Here is a 23,359-nt window from a genome sequence, read left to right as displayed (position 1 = left end):
GAGGACCCCCAGCACTTAGAGAGAAATGCCCCGGGAGAAAGAAGCAAGAACGCACAGGAGCTGAGGGAGAGGAGTGAAGACAGAAGCCCAGAGACATTTTGCAGAAAGCTATTTTGAAATGCAACCCAGGAGCAAAGGACCAGCAGAAGCCAGCCATGTGCCTTTCCAGCTGACAGAGGTGTTCCAGACACCATCAGCCTTCTTTCATTGAAGGTATCCTCTTGTTGATGCCTTAGTTTGGACACTTTTATGGCTTCAGAACTTTAATTTTGTAACTGAATAAATCCCCTTTATAAAAGCCAATCAATTTCTCACATTTTTCATAACGGCAGCATTAGCAAACTGGAACACCAGGTATTGGGGAAATCACCTTGTTCTCAGTTCTACCATCCTCAAGCATCTTAACACCACCTGGACTCTCTGCCATCTCTGGAGCACAGGCTCTCCCCTCTCTAAACAGTGGGATGGTGGCCAGGTTCTCCCCAGTCCCCTTGGAATGTGCCTCATACTCTTTGAACTCCAGGGTGAACTCACCCTCTCCGCACGCATGGGTGGGCCTGCTCTCCTAACCTGAGGTGTCTTAGCTGCAGACTGTGGCTTCCATGGTTCTGCCTTTGAAGAAATTTTTCCTTCAGTCTGTCCCTTTTCTATCCCTTTTAGTCCAGACTGGCAATGGTTCTGTTTGTACAGATCCCACAAAAAAACTTGTCAGCTTCATATGCGGCACACATGGATCCCAAACATCAGATAATCGGACTTTCCACAAATTCTTTCTGGATAATTCCGTCTCCAATCCTGGCTTGTAGTGAAATGGCTGACTGGTTCTTCCATGTTTGGTTAAATCCTCATGTGGGACACTAGCCTCAGAGGTCTCACTTTCAGGAAGCTCAGAATTTTCCAACTCATCAATTTCTGGTTTCTTTGTACCCCAGAGTTCAGTTCTCAGCATATCTCTCTCCTCTCACATTTCACTAATAAGCTGCAAGGAGAAACCAGGCTGCACTTTCCACATTTAATTTGGAAATCTCTTCAGCTAAATATCCCAGCTCATCATTTTCAAATTCTGCCTTCCATCCAATACCAGGACTCAATTTTGCCAAATTCTCTGTCACTTTAAAACAAGGATCACCTTTCTTCCAGTTTGCAATGGCCACACTCATCATCTGTTTAAGGCCTCACTGAAAGTACCTTTACCATCCACATTTCTACCAGCAGTCTCTTCAAAGCAATCTAGGCCTTTTCTACCAAGCTCCTCACGATTCTTCCAGAATCCTTCCCTTACCCATTTATAAAGCCGTTGCAGTGTTTTTGGTATTCACAAATTGCAGCAGCCCACTTAGCTGGTACCATAATCTGTTTTGGTTTGCTAAAATTGCTGGAATGCAATATACCAGAATTGGATTGGTTTTTTTAATGAGGATTTATTAGTTCACAAATTTACAGTTCTACGCCCATGAAAATGTCCCAATTAAGGCATCAAGAGTAAGATACCTTCTCTGGGGGAAAGGCCTATGGTATCTGGGGTTCCTGTGTCACATGGGAAGGCACATCACCGGAGTCTGCTGGTCCTCTCCCAGGTTTAGCTTCTGGTTTCTGTGGCTTTCTCCAAAATGTGTCTGGGCTTCTGTCTCTCTTGGCTTCTCTAGGATCTCTGCTTGTTTCTCCCAGGGCATTTCTGTCCAAGTGTCTTCTGTCTCAGCTTCTCTATTTGCTTCTCCCAGGGGCAAACTCTGGATTACATATTTTAGTTTCTCTCCAAAATGCCTCTCTCAGTTTCTCTCCACTCTCCCCCGCCCCCCCGACTCTGTGAGCTCTCTTAAAGGACTCTAATAAAGGATTAAGACCAAACTGTGAATGGGCAGGGTCACATCTCCATGGGAACCATCTAATCAAAAGGACCCACCCACAGTAGGTCTGCACCCACAAGATTGGATTAAAAGAACATTGCTTTTATGGGGTACATAACAGATTCAAACCAGTGCATCCTCATACAAGTAACCTAGGGTACTTTGTGCAGATGTGGTATGAAACCCCAGGGACATATTAGTAGACTGGAAATGGTCCAGGGAAGAGCAATTAAAACAATCAAAGGAGAGAAGCAACTGATGTTTTAGCAAAGACTTAAGGGATAAAGAACCTCTTCAATTTGGAAAAATAGAGCTAGAAGGATCAATAACAACAAAAATAATAGCTAACATTTATCAAGTGCTCAATAGGTGGAAGACTATTCTAAACACTTTGCATATATCATCTCATTCAATCCTAGCAACCTTATTTTGTCAGTACTATTATGCTCCCCATTTTACAGATGAGGAAACCGAGGCATAGTAAGGTTAAGTAACCTCTCCAATTTCACTGAGATAGAAAAGAAGCCAGGATCCAAATCCAATCTGATTCCAGATCATATGCTTTTAACCACTGTAGTATAAACCTCCCAACAAACAAAGAAATCTTTAAAATATGAATCATGTGACCACAAACTTGTTTACTAAGATTCAAATCTCTAAATACCAGGGTACCACTTAATGATTTAAGAGGAATATTTTTTGTTGTTTGAATTTTTTTTTTACAATGAGTGTGCATCACTTTTGTAATGAAAAAAATGAAGATGCAATTTCAATAGAAATATTGAAAACACTAGTTTTCCCAGCAGATAGTAAACTTCTGGAATTTGTTACCCAGAAAGGTTGTAATAAATATAAATAGCTTGAGGAAATGTTTAGTTCCTACAATAGATACATACCTCATATAGATTTCTATAATAGGTTATTAGTCAGGAAAGTATTTGTAGGGAAAATGGATTTTTGAACTAGGTAGGAAAGGACAGCGTGTGCTAGAAAGAAGGGAGATCTGCATGGAGACTCGGATGAGTGGCATATAAAGAGACTAGTTGGGTGGCATTTTAACAATGTTAATTAACTTGAGAACAATTCCAGGAGAGCAGTTCTTTCTGTTATCAATGGCACATGCCAGAGAAATGTGACAAGTCTTCACAAATAATATCTCGGTAGGAAATATGTTAAAAGATCACTTGGTAACATCTATGACGGTTATTCATTGTGCATATAAAAAATGGCTGTTTCTTTGAGGAAATGAAAGCCACTCCTGGGGTCACTTATGAACATAAGGGCTCTTTCTCATGAGGTTTGACTTTTGATCAAAAAGCTCATGAAAATGGTGCTGCAATCAGCTGTACCTTGCACCTTTGGGTGCAATCTAGAAAGTTACGCATGAATGGACCCAGGGTACTCGTTTGATCTAGTAGTTGGAATCTACAGATAAAACAATGAAAAACCCACTTCATGAACATGAATTAACCATTTATTTCTATAAAAGGTGAAACTAAGTTGGTTTTCTTGCACTCAGTACATGGGTAAGAGGTTAAAAGAAGAGGGTGGGTAGTGCATTGTAAGACGACAATGGAGAAAATGAAACCCAATGCCTGGACACAGGACATTTCCTTGAAGACTGGGATAATGTATTGGTGCCTTATACAAATATCAGATTCCTTACTGGCTCTGTCTTTTTTTTTTCTATAAACTTATCTTTTCAAAATAAGGGAGCCAGATCTCAGATCCTTTAAGAAATCTTCTAATGATTTTCTGCTTCAGATAAACTGATATTAGAAGAGGTAATTTAACAGGGCACCTGAAAAGGTTAATTGCATTTTAACCATTATCAAAGCTACAAAAAAGTTTCAAAATATTCTTTTTGTCAAATGCATTTTCTATCTTGCCACCTCCCAGGGGTGAAAAAGGAAGAATTTTCCTGCCAAGTAAAGGGAGATTACTTTCTGGCTCTTCTGGAGTGTGAGGATTATAAATAGTAATACATTTGTAAGGAATAAATTATACTCTATTTGACATTGATCAAGTACTGTGCAAAATTTTGACTTAGAGATGAAGACATTGGAGATGGTCCAGAGAAAAATAATGACCATAATTAAAGGTTTGGAAATTGGAATCCAGGACAAAATTTGTATAAGGTAAAGTTGCGGAAATCTGATGAATCTTGGATGCCTTCTTTATTTTCTAGTTTTTCTTTTTCAGCTATCAGGAAGCTCAAATATATCAGAAAATTTTTATGATCAAAGAGTTACCAAAATTTAAGAGTGTGTGCAAGTCCACAGGATTTCTGAACATAATTCAAAATTATGGAAGGACTCTCTTTAGAGATCCTTTCAAAGAGAATACATCCCTCCCCCTTCTTTTCCATAATTCATTTATACATTCAACAAACATTTATTGAATGCATACAATATGACAGTTGTTGGGGAAATACAACTAAAAAACAAAATTTGCTTCCAACCCAGAAAGTCAATCAACAAAGGTAGAAAACAAAACAATTTATTATTGAATGAGAATTAAACCAGAATGTGATGCATCACAGACAAACTGCTAAAGAGATTGCAGACAGAAAGTTCACCGTTTTATATAGCCAAGCAGATGGAACCCATTTCATATTTGTTCTCAAGATAAACAACTAGCCCTCAAGTAAGGGAACTTGAGAGAACCTTTTGCCATGCATAATTGATCTTACATTCACTTGGTAATTGGAGTGGCCTTTGTGTTTCCTAATTGGAATAATAAAACTTATCTCTATGACAGATAGTTACAATTTGGAGCCTGAAGCCTAAGTTAAACTGCCATGAGGATGGGGAGATAAGGGTGCTGACTTCTTTATGCTTACCTTTCACAGAGATGTCTCCCAGATCCTTGAGAAAGACATTCCTAAATAGCAAAGCTGGCAAAAGGCTTATTTAGCATTTGAAAAGACTTACATACATCTCAAAGAGGGGCAGGAAAAGAATTTACAATTACAAGGTTTCTAAAGAAAGTGCTCTGAAAAAAAGGGAAGGGAGTGGAGAGTCTCTTTCCCTTCATGCACCAGGGAAAATTATAATTTTTTTTTCTTTTTCGATTTGTATTTACTCTTACACAGTCAATCTTCTAGGCATCAACAGAAATCCTTAGCCCCCTTGGAGCTTAATTCCAGTGAAGGAAGAGAGACAAAAAAAACAATAACAGTACGACATAAATAAATGATATAGTATGTTAGAAAGTGAGATAAAAATAGAGCAGGCTAAGGGACTCAAATGAGAATATTGAAAATTTAAAAGTGGTAGGGGGACAAGCATCTTCAAGCAAGTGAGGATGTGCAAATTGATAAAAGCATAGAGTTCTGATAGGATAGAGAGGAAAGAATGTGATTTACAGTTTCAAAGCTGTGCCAATCAGGGGGCACTGGAGGAGCTGGTGCAGAATTTGGGGGACAAGAATGAATTCTGCTTTAGCCATATGAAGTTTGAAGTGTTAAAGGACAATGCACATGGAAATAAATGTCTTGCAGGTGGTCAGAAGTGCAGATCAGGAGCTAAGGAGAGACATTTGTGATAGGGATGTCGATTTGGAATAGTTGTAGCATCTATGATGGCTCAAGTGGGGAGGGGAGATCAGCTCGTCAAAGAAGAACACACAGAGTGAAAAGAACTCAAGGGGGAGAACATCACCATTGAATGTCCACATTTTAGGGGATGAATAGAAAGAAAAATCAAGAGAGTACATTTCATTCCTATCACTGAGAGAGAGAGAGGGAGGAAGGCAGGGAGAGAGAGAAACAGAGAGAAAAAAGATGGGACTGCATCGTTTTATTTCTTTTTTTTCATTTCTTCTCGAATGTAAGTTGGTTCTCTTCATGACAAAACACTCCCGCTGTGCTTCACCCCTTTTGGTGTGAATCTTTCTGAAAAGACCTTTTGAAGGTAAGAAGGGAACTAACATTTGCTGAGCATCCCCCGTGTGCCAAGAGTTTTGGGCTCCAAATCCCCTGTCATTTTCCTTTACACTGCATCTGCCTCCTCGCCTTAACACACTTGCCTCCTTCCGGGTCCCAGAGGGCTGAAGCAGAAGAAAGGCCCACAAAACAAAAGACATAGCTTGAGAAAAACAAAAGCAAGCAAAACCAAACCAAAATGCAACAGTCTGGGATAGGAACCAAGAGCTCAAAGCCTTTGACCACCGCCTCCAGACAGCCGCCCCTTGTCCCTTGCCCCACCCTCTCCATCTCCAGCAGGACCCACCCCCTTCGCCCTAGGCCCGTGCTCATTTGCTGGCATCCTTCCTCTTCCCTTCCCCATTGATCCGCCCTTTCTGCTTTTCTTTGACGCCTTCTGCTCAGCTCCGCCCCTTCCAGGGAGGCGGTACTGCGCAGGCTCTTAGGCTCTCGGTGACTTTTCTTGTCGCTTTTCCCTTCTTCCCGTCATTCCTGTTTTCGCTTTCTCAGGGCTCTTAGGTTTTTCTACCACTGAGGCGCTTCGCGCCCCGCGGTTCAGTGACATCATCTTTCTGCGCTTCGTGCACGACTGCTGGTGAAAGAAGGAACCGCTCCGCCACCTTTTGCTTCTTTTGTTGGAGTGCTGTTCCTCTAGGATCATGGCGCCCTCGCTGTGGAAGGGGCTGGTGGGCATCGGCCTTTTTGCGTTAGCCCACGCAGCCTTTTCTGCTGCTCATCGTAAGTGCCTGGGGAACAGGGACCGCTCGCATGAGGGAGCCGGGGAACGGAGTAAGGGCGCACCCTTGAGGAAGTGTCAGACCGAGTGTCCGAGAAGGGGTCGTTTGAGGCTTTGGGGGTGACTAAGAGAAGCAGTGCGGGGCTCCCCGGTGAAAGGTTTCGGAGTTTGAGAAGAGTGGGGCACCTGAGATTGCTGGAGTGTTGGAGCAGGGGAGGGGGTGTCTGGGAAAGCGTGCAGAGCTTGGCAGGCGGGTTATGGGGTGGGCAGAGAAGGAGTCTAGCCGGGAATCTCGGACAAGTGATATCAGATCCAGCGTGGGGCTGATTAGGCAAAATGTAGGATTGATGACTTCGGATGTTCAGGGTCCCTGGACAACTAGATCGAGAACATCTTGGGCACTCCTGGGCTGTCCAGGCAGAGACTGAGAAGTTCAATTGCCTCAGGGAGGCACTCTGGTACAGGGTAAAGAGCACTGAACTGGACATTTGGAGGGCCGCTTCTTAGAAACTTGCTTAACAGCTAAATCTTTGTGACCTTGGGTATGTCAGATCCATTCTCTGAGTCTTCGGTGAGGTGGATTTTAATTCCTGCCCTTGCTACCTCACAGAGTGATTGGGAAGTTTAAATTTTTAAAAAAAGAGGAGAAAGTGAAAGTACTTCTTAAATTGCAAAATATACAAAAGCAGTTGTATTTGTCAAGAGGACATTTGGAGTCTAGCAGAGGATGCCAGTCACTCCTGAGAAAGCTGATTTGTTTAAGGCCTTCCTTCTCTCCCAGACCAGGGGTCAGCAAAACATAGCACGTGACCCAAATGCAGCCTCCCTCCTGTTTTTGTAGTGAACTAAGAATGTTTTACATTTTTAAATGGTTGGGGAAAAAAACCAAAGGAAGAATAACATTTTATGATCCATTAAGATTACATGAAGTTCAAATTTCCGTGCCTATCAATGAAATTTTATTGATTCATTCATTTAGGTGTTGTCTGTGGCTGCTTTCCAATGGCAGACTTGAGTAGCTGCCATAGACACAGTATGGCCTGCAAAACCTAAAATATTTACCATTTGGCCCTTTAAAGAAAAGGTTTGCTGACACCTGCCCTGGACTGTAAAGTTCAGGAGAGCAGGGACCGTGGGTATGTTGTTCATTGTTGTACTCTCAGTTCCAAGCACTGTGTTCTCCACAGTAGGTATTCAATAAAGGGGTTGAAAGAAGGACATGAATTCCTTTTTTTGCTTCTCCAGATTGCCTTCTATCTCTAGGAATAAAGTAGAAAATGAAATGTGTTATTTGAATTCCTTCAAAGCTCCAATTTTTGCTCAAAATCAAATTTTTGTTCTACCTATTTTATATATAATTCAAATTATCCAGTTATTTTTACTACAGTTAACATCCATGTAACATTTTGTCTGACACAAATTTGGCTTTATTTTTTAAATAAGTTTTTTTTATTTTGAAATTCTAGATTTATGGAAAAATTGCAAAGATAGTACAGAGTTACTGTATACCCCTCATCCAATTTCCCCCATTATTAATGTCTTATAATACCATGGTATATTGTCACTACTAAGAAGCTGACATCAGTACATTACTATTAATTAAAGTCTAGACTTTATTTGGATTTCACTGTTTTTTCCATTAATGTCTTTCTGTTCCAGGATCGAATCCAGAGTGTCACATTACATTTAGTAGCATGTTTCCCCAGTCTCCTCTGGTCTGTGACAGTTTTTCCAAAGCTCCAGCCTTTAATGATAACAACTAATTATACTACCAGTCATAATACCTAACATTTATTAAGTTTATTATATGATTTATTCCTCCCCAAAGCCCTGTGTTATTATTATTTTATCTCCCTTTGAATGCTGAGGAAACTGGGATACACATAGCTAGGAAAAACTTAAAATGAGAAAGAGTAGTGGGGCCAACATTCAAACTTAAGCAGTTTGATTCTTATGTGCTATACTGCTTTATAAAATCAAATCTCGGGTAATTGGTTGAAATTGTGCTGTGCCTAGGTGCTAGAGGAACAGTGATGCCCTGAGGGAGTTAAGGGTCTAGTGGAGAAACAAGTGGATCAAGAAATAATCACAATAAAGTGATACAGGTGCTACACTTGAAAATATGTAAGGATGCATAGGGGCAGGAGCAGTCACTTCTTTGGGGAGAAAGGGGGTTAAGAAAAGTATCACAGAGCCTTGCTGCTCAAACTACCATCAAGAGACCAGCATCAAGGGCATCACCTGGGAGCTTGTTAGAAATGCAGAAACTCAGGCCAGACCCCAGATCTGTTGAATCAGAATCTGCATTTTAATAAGATCTTCAGGTGGTTTGTATGCACCTTAATGTTTGAGAAGCGCTGTCTTAGAGGAGATTAGGGTAGCTAGAGTACTGTGTCATTTTCAACAATAAGCTTCAGCTGTAAAATTATTCAGCACTAGCACAAGAAGGGCCCTTAAACATCACCAAACCCTTTATTTTTTCAGATGAGGAAATGGCTGGTAAAAGGAAATATTATAGTCAGATTAGGTTTCATGCAAAGAAGAATGCTAGCTGGTAATTGAACAGACAATAGGAGGTTAGCCAAAAACCTATTTTGGGTATTGGTTTGATTTTTCTTTCACGTGTCCTTATGATAAATGCTGTAAGTTAAGAAATGTCTCTAAATACATTCTCTTTTTTGTTGTTGTTGTTATTTGTCCCCCCCTCCCACCCTATTTTTCCTTTAGTTTTTTGCCCCCGTTTTTCTACTCATCCATCCATATACTGGATAAAAGGAGTGCGATCCACAAGGTTTTCCAGATCACCCTGTCACCCCTTGTAAGCTACATTGTCATACAATCATCTTCAAGAATCAAGGCCACTGGGTTGGGGTTTGATAGTTTCAGGTTAAATACATTCTCTTTTAAGAGAGAGGCAATGCACATTCACTCAAAACGATTTGGAGTTTTTAGTCTGAAGTGCGTTATTAAATAGGGATTATGCAAGGTTCATCTAGAATCAGCGTTTTGTGTTTTTATTTTTCAAGTGATGAGAATGTCTTATGGATTTATCACTGCAATAGGACCTCTTTATAATGCTCATGTTGGGAAGAGACTATTTCTCTTAAAGACTGATTGGGTCTTAGCAGGTTGTGGCAGCAGATAGCATGCTTTGGCAGTACGGTGTGCTCATCTTTGCCGTAAAAAACTTTGTTATAGTGGTGCACCTGTTGTGTACCGTATCTCATTTTAATCCTCATGTTAGTGCCATTTTACTCTTTTGGAAATGTAGGCAATGAAAAGATAAATACTGGATTTCTTTGATTCTAAGACACTTCTTTCTCCTACCCCCACATTATAACATTCTGAAATTGATATACATCTTATAGTCAGTGGCATGTCATCGTTTTAATTGTCAGCGTATTTTCTGTATAGCACATTGAGGTTGTCTTATATTGAATGAGCTATAGTAAATTGCTGTAAGTTGAAGAGCTGCTATTAAGATTCAGGTTTATCAGCCTCCAAATCCTGATCCATTTCCTTTATACCTCGCTGCCTCCTGAGGTATGGCAGCAGTAGAATTATAATTTAAATAGTAGAGGTAAAAATTGTCCTCGAATTCCTCCTCCCCCACTGCTCTAGCATCTTCTCTCAGAGAAACTATTTGTACATTGATGTTACTTTGTCGATACTATGAGATAGTGCTGCTATTTCAGTTGAGATTTTCTGTAGATTGGCTAATTTTTAAATAATTGATTTGTCAGTTAGTGAAAAAAAAATGGTTTTCTTCTGCTTAGTTTCAGAGATTTCTAGTCTTCCTATAGTAGTGAAAGAAGAATGACATTTAGATATTTCTTCCTCATACTTGCTAACATTTCATTCTTACCCCTTTTTGTAAGTTGATAAAGCAGGTCGTGATGAGAAGAAAATATTTCATTAGGATAATATTTCATTCTGTCCTAGTTTAGAGGACAGAAGTTTTTGAGGAATCTGGGATTAGCATTACTTTATGTGGCATATAAATCAGCTCTTTTTTTTGGTATATTGATTTGCTTGCATTTTAAGAAAAAAAAAATTGGGCTACAATTTCCTTAATGGTATGCTTCTGGTTTATAGATCGTTCTTATATGCAATTAACAGAAAAGGAAGATGAATCACTGCCAACAGATGTAAGTTGGTAATTTATATTCCTTTAAAGTATATTTTTAAAATTAGCCACATAGCTTACAATGGTTTTTTAACTGATTTTTATTCTCTTAAAATTTTCCAGACATGAAATAACATCTGTTCCCCACTTTTACTTTTCATTGCTCTTTGTAAAACCCAAAGAATTGGAAACCTTAAAAAATCTGTTTGGTTTCCAGAACCATAGTTTAAATAATTTTTTCAGATGTTGTTCTGTCCAAGTATGAGATGGACTTAGAGAGTTGATTATTGGGCTTTATTTATTTATTTTTTAAAAAGTTCCTTTTAAATAAAGTTGGAAAAGAAGCAATACTAACAATGCATTGTTTTGGAACTCTTGCATAGGTGGTAAAACTAAACAAAACCAAGGGAATGCTTTTTTTTTTTTTTTTTAAGTTAAACTGATAAACAGTGTAACTTCCCTCATAATTTTTATTGTTACCAGGTTTTAAATTGTAAAAGGAGTAAGTTCTTTGTAACAGAATGAAACAGTAAGCATAAAAATTAAAACTGACCCCATCCATTCCTCAGCAATTCCACTTCTACTCCCAAACTGTTAACAGTTTGGAGTTTATCAGTTTAGTCTTCTTCCTATGCTTAAACATTATCTTTAAATTTATGTGTGAATAGTTTTAACTAATCATCCACACAGAGATAGTTTTTCTATTTTAAAAGGTTATTATGCATGTGGATAATGTGTGTAGTTTTAGATTTAACCTGACAATTTATCTTGAACATACCTTATGACAATTCTTACAGAGTTACCACATGCTTGTTAACAATGCTTACAATTCCATTGTATGAAATAGGCCTTCCTGTGACATTGATTATGGGGAATGTAAACTGGAATAACATATGACATCAGGTTTTAATTTAGCAAGTTAGGATAATTGCTTGTAGCTACTTTCGACTTTAGTTGTCTAATTAAGGATATGGCATATATGCCTACTGACTGATCATCCCATCGCCTTTGCTCTGCAGTGCTTCATTTATATATATTTTAAAAAACTTTCTTCTGATGACAAACTGGAAAATGTGAAAAACAGAAAAACCACAATCCAGAAAATAAAATATGCCTGTAATCCCTTGTTGGTTAATAGCAGACATTAAAAAAATTTTGCTTGCACAACCTCTTCAGAAAGCCATTTGATATTATCTAATAAAGCTGAAATGTGCATATCCTATGCCCAGAGAGATTTCCATTCCTGGGCACCAGAACATATACACAGGAATATCCTCGTTGACATTATTTGTAAAAGTAACAAACAGAAAACAACCCAAATATCCATTGACAGTAGAGTGGATACATTGTGGTATTTTCATATAATGAAATATGAGACACAATGAAAATGAATGAGCTACAACTACAAATTATAACTGGCATGAAACTCACAAACATAACACTGAGCAAGAAAAGCTAGACACAGAAGAATACATTTTGAGTCCATTAATATAAAGTTAAAATGGGTGAAACTAACCAATATATTTTTTAGAGGTACATACATAGGTGATAAAATTATAAAGAAAGTTAAGGAATGGATTAATACAAAATTCAGAGATTAGTTAACTTTGAATGAGAGGGCAAAGGATACACTGGGAGAGGGACACATGGGAGTTGAAAGGTACTGGTTATGTTCTATTTCTTATGCTGGGGGTGGGTAAGTGGCATTCTTTTTACTGCTTTTCTTTACAGGGTATGTATGTGCTGTATATACCTTTTTGTATGTATGATATTTACCAATACCTACATTAAACATTTCTGAGTTACTCATGGAAGCAGGCAGTATTTGCTAATCAAGTTCTGAATGGCTCAGTGCCTATTTTTACTATTTGTATATGTCACTAAGATAATTTATTGAAGCATCAAAAGTTTTCTTGCAGCTAATCCACAGAATTTATAGAGGACTTTATCATGTCTGAGTCCAGATATTTAAAGTGAGAATTGACTCCTTGATAAGTAGCACTTGCATCTGGGAGCAATACCTGTTAGAAGCTAAAAAAGAGGAGAGAAAATTGTAAATTTTTACAGTAATGTTTGTATGCTATTTAGTAATGTCAATCTCTATACTCACAGATAGTTCTTCAAACACTTCTGGCCTTTGCAGTTACCTGTTATGGTATAGTTCATATTGCAGGGGAGTTTAAAGACATGGATGCCACTTCAGAACTAAAAAATAAGTAAGTCTTTCCTTTTTAGAGGCATTTAATTTCATAGGGATTTGCTTCATGTATATAATTTTAAATGTATGGTTTCTGGTATATAAAAGTTGATTTTTTTTATATTTTGATTATGCAATGTGTGTGAGTAATGAGGTAAAAATACTGAGGCAGTGTTTGACATGATTGGAAAAATGGAAGTTGAATGCCAGATTATTGACATTAGAAGAACATCAATTTTTATGTTTTATTGCCTCCTAGTTGCTTAAAATTATTTGTTCATTGGTGGGATGGATGGAAATAGATAGATAGATAGTTAGATATTCCCTCAGGAGATTTTAACCAAGTTCTTTTCCCTGCCTTGTCCTGCCCTGCCTTTCCCCTTTCCTTTTCCTTCTCTTTTCTGTTTTCTCTCTTTGCATGCTTTCTCTTTCTTTTTTTTTTTTTTTCTATTTCTTTTTACCCTCTTAGCCCAGCTTAGCCATTAGAGGAATAGGAGTTTTCTGTTTCCTCTATCATGTCAACCTAGCCTGTGACATAAGCTCTGCTCTCAGGCCCTTTCCTATCCCTGGATTAAAGTATATTTGTTATTTTACTTTCTTTTTTTCTCCTATACTTCAGTTTTCATGAGCTTTATTCACTTTTCTTTTCCATAATGTTTCTTTCTTACTTTGCTGAAAGCATCCTTTAGCTTTATTCAATCCCATCTGTGGATGTTACCCACTTTTGTGATTCTGGAAATGATATCCCTTTACAATATTTCTTAGAAGGATTCACAGTAAACATTTATGTGTTAGAGGAAACTCGCCCCTCTCCTCATTTTACTTTTACTTCCTTATTTACATTTTAAATAGTCACATCTCAGGCCTCCTGTTTGCTGTGGGGACATGCTTGGATTTTTAAGCTGTCTTATTTTGAGATCTGAGTTTTATCAAGGGAAGAGTTCTACTTTTTCCAGGAAAATAGTATTCAAAAGCAAATACTATAGGCCATACACTTAGGTGCCTGTGAATTTTTTAGGCTATATAATGAAACTGGAAAAGAAGAAAGGATACACCACTGTCACCACCTTCTGCTGCTCTTACAAAAGTCTACCAAGAATCACAGGCAAGGGGTCAGGAAAGAAAGAATTAAAACGAATGGTTTGAGTAGGTGGTAGCAATATATGAGTTTGGACAATAGCAGGTACAGAAGGGCCAAAAGGAATTGTCATTGTACTTGAAAGATTTTTGGAAAGCAAATCTGTGAACTATTCATTTGACTTGAATAGTGAGGACCAAATGAGAATATTGAAAGGTGCAATCTACTTAGACTATTTGGCATGGGCTAGTATTAGATTTACAGAGGTGATTGATGTTGAGCTGTGATTTGTGTTATTATTCACAGGCATCCAGGAAGAAATGACTGAATGAAAAAGAAATTTGAGGGCTTTATGTTAGTTTTCTAGGTTTCTTATTTTCCTTGTACAGGAAAAAAAATGAGACACAGTATGGTTATCATTTATAGTCTGTTTTCATGGATTTGTACTTAGTTTAAAATGTAACCCAAAGCAAATTCAAAATTCGTTGGAAGCCTTATTTTCAAATAGGCTTTTATAAAGGTTTAACTAAAATTGATGCTTTTTTTTCTTTAAAGGACATTTGACACATTAAGGAATCACCCATCATTTTATGTATTTAATCATCGTGGTCACGTACTGTTCCAGCCTTCGGATACAACAAATTCTTCAAACCAAGATGCATTGTCCTCTAATACATCTTTGAAGTTAAGAAAACTTGAATCACTGCGTCGTTAGATTTTTACAGATTATAATAACAGGACAGGACATAGAGCTGGAATATTGGAGTTTGGGTTATAAAACACTCCCCCCATCAGTATTTATATTGATTTTTCAGACCTAATAAAAGTCTATGGCCCTTGTTTGTACATTGTTAATCAAATAATTAATGCAATATAAATTATCTGTGAAATGAATGTATGGTCTTTCAAAGAAGGAATTTTTTTTTTCATTTAAAACAAATTCACATCTTTTGTAAAAGTCACTGTTTTGAACAGATTCTTTTGCAAATTGTTGACGGTTTTTGTGATTATTTATTTTCTTAGATTTCTTTTCTTTTGCACGACAGTTTTAGGATCCTTTTGGAAATACTGTGTGACTACTGCATTTTGCAGCATGAGTTATGGAAAAATAGCCTTCAGTTCTTAACAACAAAAGGACTTCATGAAAGAGATCAAAATGGTGACTCATCAGTTTTTCTTATGCCCCCTAAAAAGTGGCTCTGCTTCAGCAGATACTTGCCAGTTTTTAATTTACCCATGAATTTTCACCCCACCTTGCTCCCATATACTATCAAACATCACTGTCTTGTTTCATCACTTCTCTGAGGTTCTGTGTATTGAGTGAGCAATTTTTGTGTCAAATTTTTTGTTATAACAAATATATTTAACAAGCTTAACTTGCTGTAAAGCTACTTGTGTTCTCTTTGTTTATCTGTAAAAATTTGCCCTGATTGATTATAGAGTGTAAGAATAGTTGAAGATAGACCAGAATGTTCATTCGTGATTCAATTATTCTACCTTTCTGGAAAGAAAACTGATTACCTGTCAATAGCTCATTTAATTTATTCAAAAATTCTGTTAGTTTGTTGCATACTAAGCTAGTGAATTAGTAAAATAAAGGAGGAGTCTCATCTGATGGCAGACATGATTTAGGAATTGGGCCAGATGTGTTCTAAATATTAGGAACTAATATCTAATTTTTTAAAAGGTGAGGTTGCTTAAGAAATTGCTTTGTGGCTTCTAATTTATAGCAGGCTGAGAGTTGCTGAAGACGAGAATGAGGATACAGAGTTGAACTTTTTTTTTTTTTTAGAAATAGTAATTTTACTTTTAGGGAAATTTGGCTAGCACTTCAGTCTTCAGAAAGTTGAACATTTCTTTCTGGAGCATGTTGCTTTTGCTGAGTTGCATAGGTGTAATGGGAACACCTGGAAGCAGGTTTGAAAAGGAAACATTCTTTAGGAAAGAGGAATGCCGAAACCTTTGCACTTGAATCTCAGCTCTTCTATTCTGTCTGGTAACGCATAGCTCCAAAGCATGAGATTGTTTTGTCATTGGGCTTTTGTTGTTGGTGGTGTTGTTGGTGTTGTTTGCCAGTCCAGTCTGTCGGAAACACTGACTCTGCTCTCTAATAAGAACAAAGTTTGAAATCTGCTGATAACCTAAATAATGTAGAAATAAGTTAAAGATACGAGGTCGGGGGTTAAATTGATGATTATTCAATGAAAAGTTACATCAGTTTTGTTTGCCATTTTCCTCAAGTGTGACTAGATTTGGGAGAGCCTCGTTGTTTTCTTTTGGGGCTATCTTCCTTTCCTAATATGTTTTCTTGTAACAGTTTTATTGAGAGATAGTTCCTATATCATAAGATTCACCAATTTAAAGTATACAATTCAATGGTTTATAATATATTCATAGAGTTGTACCATCATCACCACAACAATTTTAGAACATCTTTATCACCCCCAAAAGAAACCCCATACCCTTCAGCAGTGGCCTTCCGTTTCCCTCCAAAGTCCCCTAGCCGTAGGCAATTACTAATTTACTTTCTGTCACTATGGATTTGCCTTTTTCTGGGCACTTCATATAAATGGAATTAATTGTACAATATGTGGTCTTCTGTGTCTGACTTCCCAAATATGATTTTATTCTATGTGGAATGAGAAATTTTTCTCATCTTGAGAACTGTTACTGCTGTGAAAGGAAGTGGTTGGCAGAATCAGTAGATATGAGGAGGGAGAGTCAGATGCCTAGCAGGTTTCTCAGTAAATCTTTATGCTGAATAATTTTTCCTCACAGCCATCCATGAAATGCTACTCATGGATATCATCCATGAGATGCTACTACTTAGAATATTTTGGCTAGTCTCTGGAATGGATATTTAAGTCTTTGCCTGCCCATTCCAGAAGGTCCTGCTAAAAATAATGTGAAATAATTTGACAGATAACTGGCATTGCAGTTTACAGGTGCATCTGGCTTTGCTAGCAGCTGATATACCTTGGGCCAGTCAGCTTCCAATTAAGAAAAAATTTCCTCCATTGAATTTCTGCTGTCTTTTTCAAGTGTGCACCATGGGATTAAAGATGATGTGGGGAGAACCTACAATGGTGGCTAGGTGAGACAGGGCAAAAAAACACCTCTGTGAAAAATACTAGATAAAAACCAGAAAGTGACCCAGAACACCACTTCCAGCGATGCACCAGCTGGACAAGGTCTGCTAAAACCACAGGGACCACGCACTTGGTGAAACCGGGAGTCTGCATTCTGAAACTAGTGAGTAAACCGGCTGAAAGTCCTGCAGCTGTGCTGCAGTGTGGGGAAACTGCAGGTTGGTGTTTGGAGACGGACTAGTTCTTTTTTCAAAAAAAACCCAAAAAACCCAAGAGCAGCTGCAGATACAGCAGTGAGAACCATGCAGTGAAGCACTGCAGGAGTGGGCTGTAGCCATCGCCTCAGTGTCTGGCATGGAGGATAGCCCTTCCCACACCCGCTGCTGATTGTCCTGGGGCCAGAGGAACAGGGGAGAGCCAAAAGGAAAAAGAACCGTGTCCTTTGCAGCCGGCTTCCCGGCGTGTGGTGACACTCTTGCCCAGTGTGGACCCATAGCCCAGAATTGTGCCAGGAAACCCAGTCTGACGGAGAGTGTATCCCATGGCACTGCACACATGCCACAATATTGGCCATGGACAGTGGCCTTGGGTGCACCCACAGCTAGTTGTCCCGGAGCTTGGAAGGCAGAGCTGTGCGAAAAGGGGGGCGGTTTGAGATGCCCCATTCAGCCATTTTTGCATCAGGCTGGGAGCGCCCCTGCACAGCCCAGCGGCCTGGGGCTTCCCTTGAGGTAAGGTGTATACTTGTGACATATCACAGCCTTCCCTCAGCAGAGGTCCTGGAATATTGCAGCTATCAAGCAAAGCAAATGCCAAGAGGCCAGAAACAACAGAAAGTCTTAAAGCATTTGCTAAAACGAGACATTACGGAGAACCCAATCCCAAACACCCAAATCAAACAATCAGAAGAGACACAGTACTTGGTGCAATTAATCAAAGGACTACAGTCAAAGAATGAGAGCATGGCACAGGATATAAAGGCCATGAAGAATAACATGGCACAGGATATAAAGGACATAAAGAAGACCCTAGAAGAGCATAAAGAAGAAATTGCAAGAGTAAATAAAAAAATAGAAGAGCTTATGGAAATAAAAGAAACTGTTGGCCAAATTAAAAAGACTCTGGATACTCATAATACAAGATTAGAGGAAGTTGAACAACGGCTCAGTGTCCTAGAGGACCACAGAACAGAAAATGAAAGAACAAAAGAAAGAATGGAGAAAAAAATCAAAAAAATCGAAATGGATCTCAGGGATATGATAGATAAAACAAAACATCCAAATTTAAGACTTATTGGTATCCCAGAAGGGAAAGAGAAGGGTAAAGGTCTAGAAAGAGTATTCAAAGAAATTGGGGAAAACTTCCCAAACCTTCTACACAATATAAATACACAAAGCATAAATGCCCAGTGACCTCCAAATACAATAAATCCAAATAAACCCATTCCAAGACATATTCTGATCAGACTGTCAAATACTGAAGAGAAGGAGCAAGTTCTGAAAGCAGCAAGAGAAAAGCAATTCACCACATATGAAGGAAACAACATAAGACAGTAGTGACTACCCAGTGGCCACCATGGAGGCGAGAAGGCAGTGGCATGACATATTTAAAATTCTGAGAGAGAAAAATTTCCAACCAAGAATACTTCATCCAGCAAAACTCTACTTCAGATTTGAGGGAGAACTTAAATTTTTCACAGACAAACAAATGCTGAGAGATTTTGCCAGAAAAAGACCTGCCTTACTTCAGATACTAAAGGGAGCCCTACTGACAGAGAAACAAAGAATGGAGAGAGAGATATAGAGAATTTTAACAGACGTATATAGAACCTTACATCCCAAATCACCAGGACACACATTTTTCTCTAGTGATCACGGATCTTTCTCCAGAATAGACCATATTCTGGGACATAAAACAAGCCTCAATAAATTAAAAAAAAATTGAATATATTCAAAGCACTTTCTCTGACCACAATGGAATACAAATACAAGTCAATAATTTTTTTTAATAAATTCAGTTTTATTGAAATACATTCACACACCATACAATCATCCATGGTATACAATCCACTGTCCAAAGTATGATAACATAGTTATGCGTTCATCACCACAATCCATCTCTGAACATTTTCCTTACATCAGAAAGAACCAGAACAAGAATAAAAAATAAAAGTGAAAAAAGAACACCCGAATCATCCCCCCATCCCACCCCATTTGTCCTTTAGTTTTTATCCCCATTTTTCTACTCATCCGTACACTAGATAAATGGGGTGTGATCCACAAGGTCTTCACAATCACACTGTCACCCCTTGTAATCTACATTATTATATAATTGTCTTCAGGAGTCCAGACTGCTGTGTTGGAGTTTGTAGTTTCAGGTATTTAGTTCTCGCTATTCCAATACATTAAAACTTAAGAGGTGTTATCTATATAGTGCATAAGAATGTCCACCAGAGTGACCTCTAGACTCCATTTGAAATCTCTCAGCCACTGAAACTATTTCCTCTCATTTTGCATCCCTCTTTTGGTCAAGAAGATACTCTCAGTCCCACAATACTGGGTCCACATTCATCCCCAGGAGTCATACTCTGCGTTGCCAGGGAGATTTACACCCCTGGGAGTCCTGTCCCATGTAGGGGGGAGGGCAGCGAGTTCACCTGTCAAGATGGCTCAGTTAGAGAGAGAGAGGGCCACATCTGAGCAGCAAAGAGGCACTCGGGAGACTCTTAGGCATCATTACATGCAAGTTTAGACTCTCCTTTGTGGTAATGAGAGAAGTCAATAATTTTTGATTTGTAACTCCACTGTTTACTTCCTACAGGTTATAAAATACGTAAACTCTAATGACAAATCAGTGGTTTTGGACTCAATGTAAAATATGTAATTTTTGACAAGAACTATATAAAGGTGGGGGAATGAAGGAGTATAGGAGCATAGTTTACGAGTCCTATTGAAGTTAAGTTGGTATCAAAGAAAACCAAGATTGTTATGGATTTAAGAGGTTAAATTTAAACGCCACAGTAAACACAAAGAAATTTTCAGAGAATATGACCATAGAGATGAAAAGTAGAATATGGGTTATGAGAAGTGAGGGAAGGGGCAATGGGGAGTTAAGAAATGAGTGTAGGGTTGCTGTTTGAGGTGAAGGGAAATTTCTAGTAATGGATGGTGGGAAGGTGATAGCATTACAACATTCTAAATGTGATTAGTCCCACTAATGGAATGCTAGGGAGGGGGTGGAATGGGAAGATTTAGGCTGTGTATATGTTTCCACAGTTGAAAAAAGAAAGAAAAGTCTAAATAGATGACAATTGAATGCCAAGGATGACCCTGGATTGGATCCGAGGATGGAGGACGGGAGGCTCAAAGGGACATAGTTGGGACAGAAGAAAAAAAAAAGGAAATACAGAATGTAAGCTTTGTATCAACATTGAATTTCTTGAACTTCTTAGCTGCGCTTAATGGGATTGCATAAAAGAATGTTCTTGTTCATGAGAATTGTATATGTGAATTATAGTGTTTATTCAAGGATGTGTGCAGCTTGCTCCCATATGTTCAGAAGACAGAGCAATAGATGATGGATGATAGTTAGGGAAGGAGGGAGGGAGGGAAAGAAATGGCAGTGTGACAGCATGTTAAAGTTGATGGATCAGGGTATTGGGGGAGGGGGGTCAGGGTATGCTGTGTATGAGGTTTGTATTGTTTTTTCAACTGTTCCTGTAATTTTGAATTTATTTCAAAATAAAATTTTAAAAAAAGCAAGCCATTATCAGCTAGAATATGCAAATTCATAGAGATAGAAAATAGAGTACAGGTTAGGGGAGGGAGAAGAGGGAGTTACTACATAATGAGTGGGTGCAGGGTTTCTGTTTGTGGTGATGGAAAAGTTCTGATAATGGATAAATGGTGAGGGTAGCACAGTGTTGTGAATGTGATTAATCCCCTTGAGTTGTATGCTTGGGAATGGTTGAGATGGGAAAGTTTATATTGTATATATGTTTCCACAAATGAAAAAAAGGAGAGAGCCTAAAGAGACAATGACAGTTGAGGAGAAGGGACAAAAAAAATGATGATGTGGACGCATTGTAAAACTGCTAAATGGATTGAGTACATAATTTTATGTACAATGCTATCAGTACTATGAGTACCAGTACTGCCTGGGGCAGTCCAAAATGTAGTGATGTGAGCTTGTTAAGCCTGCAGTTAACTATGATTTCAGTGACATTCAGAAGTGTGTACTGTTCAAGGTTCTCTATAATAGAAGAAAATTTCCAGGGAACCAGCAAAATACTATGGGCTAATGTCTCACCCAATAAAAATGCAGAGGGGGTCATTGGAGGCTATTATGCTTTGTAACTTCCTAATGATTGTTTCCTAAGCACTGTGGCTTATTGTTTTTGAGTGGGCATGACAGCATCTTCCTGGTGTGTGTGGCCTGTTTCCATGATGTATTGAGTAATGTTGTTTGTTGTGAGCATCAATGCTTGTAACACCAACCTAAACCCATTTTTTGAGGGTATGTTTACTCTCTTTTAATGACCTTGCCCTGTCCAATGAATAAATGGTTGTCTCACCCTGTTTTTGGTAGTGTTTTGTTTCTTATTTTTATACTTTTGATCTCATTTTCTTCTGCTTTTCTGTCCCCAGAAAAATGTAAGAGCTAATTCTGTGACTGTTTTTTCCCAGTGTGATGCAGTTTTACTAAATTCAGTGGGTACTTTACATTTTATTGTACAGGTAAAGTCTTCCTGTAATTTTATGGTATTTTTAGGATAAAAATAGAATTTATAATCTCTAGTTCTAAATCATCAGATGCCCTTGAGGTATAAGAATTGGTCCCTTGAGCAGCAGTGTCTAATCATTCCATCACAAAGTTGTTATGTAACTAAACTGCCATTACAAAATTTTAGTTTATACTTAACAGGAAATAAGTATGATTAAAGCATCAGGCGGCAAATCTAAAGTTTAATCAAAATCCACTGGGAAGTTCTGGTTACAAAACTTGGCACTTATCTACAGTATTTTGAAAAAAACACTACTAGTATTCATCTCTACCTAGGGACATCTCAAAATAACCAGTTAATTAAGTGTTCTTTAAAAAGGAAAAAAGAAAAGTAATATATACACATGAGAAAAACAAAACAAAATATTCAGGCAGTATAGACAGGCATAAAATTCAGACTTATCCCTTTCTCTCCCACTTCTAATATGGTAGCGAGCTAAAAGTGCCTTGTATATTCTTTCAAGAAAAATATTACATATTTATCAGCAAATATATATTTATAAAATTTTACATTAATGGAATTGACTATATACAGTCTTTGGTACCTACTTTTTGTCACTTCCTATATTCAAAGATGTTTCTGTATCAGTATATACAGTTACCACATTCTTTTTAATGACTATGTGGTATTCCAATGTTTGTGTCATAAATGTTGAATCATTGATGGACTTTTATGTTTCCAATATTTTACCATGACTGAGGCATATACAGTGAACATAATTGTACATATAATGGGATTATATCTACATGGGTTAATTTCTAACAATAGAATTGTTAGATCAAAGGATTACTTTTCTTTTTCACTTTAATATTTACTGCCAAGTTGCCTTCCAAAAATCTTTGCCCAGTTTATATTTCCACATATGATGTATGAGAATGATTATTTACCAGACCCATGACAATACTGAATACTTTGATAATAGGAAAGGGAAAATTGGTATCTTGCATTTTGACCAAGGTACAATGCATTTTATTAAAGGAGATGGAGCACATTTTCATGTTTATTGGTTACTTATACTTCATTTTCTGTGAGTTGTGTGGTCATGTCTGGTTTTCTACTAGATGATTTTTTTTAAAAGTTGTTTTGTATGAGCTCTTTGTAAGCTGAGAAAGCTCCAAAGAAAATCATGTTTACTAATATTTTCCTAAGTTTTATTTATTTATGCAAACTTAAGCATTTTATGACTTCTGGGATTTGTGCCTTGCTTAGAAAAGCCTTCTTTATATTTAAAAATAAATTTAGTGTATTTTTCCAGTACTTTTAAGTTTTTTTTAACCTTTAAATCTTTGATTCATTTAGAATTTATTTAAGTATAAGGAGTGAGGTAAGGATTCAACATTTTCTCCCCCAAAAAGTTATCTAGTTATCCCAACCCCATTTATTGTCTTTTTTCCACACTGATTAAAAGGTTATCTTCATGCATACATTGATTTCCTTATATATTTGCATCTCTTTCTGGACTCTGCAGTATTTTAAGTTGCTACACATATTCATATTTGGCATTGCTAGTCCATGCTTCAGTATTCCTTTTCAGGATTTTTCTGGTAATTCTTGCATGTTTATTTATCCAGATGAACT

The 23,359-nt window shown here is 37.8% G+C and overlaps 1 protein-coding gene across 1 annotated transcript; it reads left to right on the top strand.

Annotated features, from left to right (window-relative positions):
* Window positions 1-6,237: 6,237 nt before the first annotated feature.
* Window positions 6,238-14,756, top strand: MMGT1 (membrane magnesium transporter 1). Its single transcript, XM_037822852.1, has 4 exons — window positions 6,238-6,510; window positions 10,604-10,656; window positions 12,747-12,850; window positions 14,465-14,756. Exons 1-4 carry the CDS (start codon window positions 6,432-6,434, stop codon window positions 14,622-14,624), a joined length of 396 nt encoding a protein of 131 aa, XP_037678780.1. The 5' UTR covers window positions 6,238-6,431; the 3' UTR covers window positions 14,625-14,756.
* The last annotated feature ends 8,603 nt before the right edge of the window (window positions 14,757-23,359 follow it).

This window comes from Choloepus didactylus, chromosome Y (genome assembly GCF_015220235.1).
Source record: "Choloepus didactylus isolate mChoDid1 chromosome Y, mChoDid1.pri, whole genome shotgun sequence".
Classification (NCBI taxonomy): Eukaryota; Metazoa; Chordata; class Mammalia; order Pilosa; family Megalonychidae; genus Choloepus; species Choloepus didactylus.
Note: the sequence above shows the minus strand (reverse complement) of the source record. Positions and strands in the feature narration are given on the sequence as shown.

What these genes read in the sequence shown, in the direction of transcription:
- MMGT1 (XM_037822852.1), top strand. Translation starts at nt 6,432, where the DNA reads ATGGCGCCCTCGCTGTGGAAGGGGCTGGTGGGCATCGGCCTTTTTGCG. An exon ending in ATGAATCACTGCCAACAGAT is followed by an intron (nt 10,657 to 12,746) that starts GTAAGTTGGTAA and finishes CTATACTCACAG; the next exon opens with ATAGTTCTTCAAACACTTCT. An exon ending in ACTTCAGAACTAAAAAATAA is followed by an intron (nt 12,851 to 14,464) that starts GTAAGTCTTTCC and finishes TTTTCTTTAAAG; the next exon opens with GACATTTGACACATTAAGGA.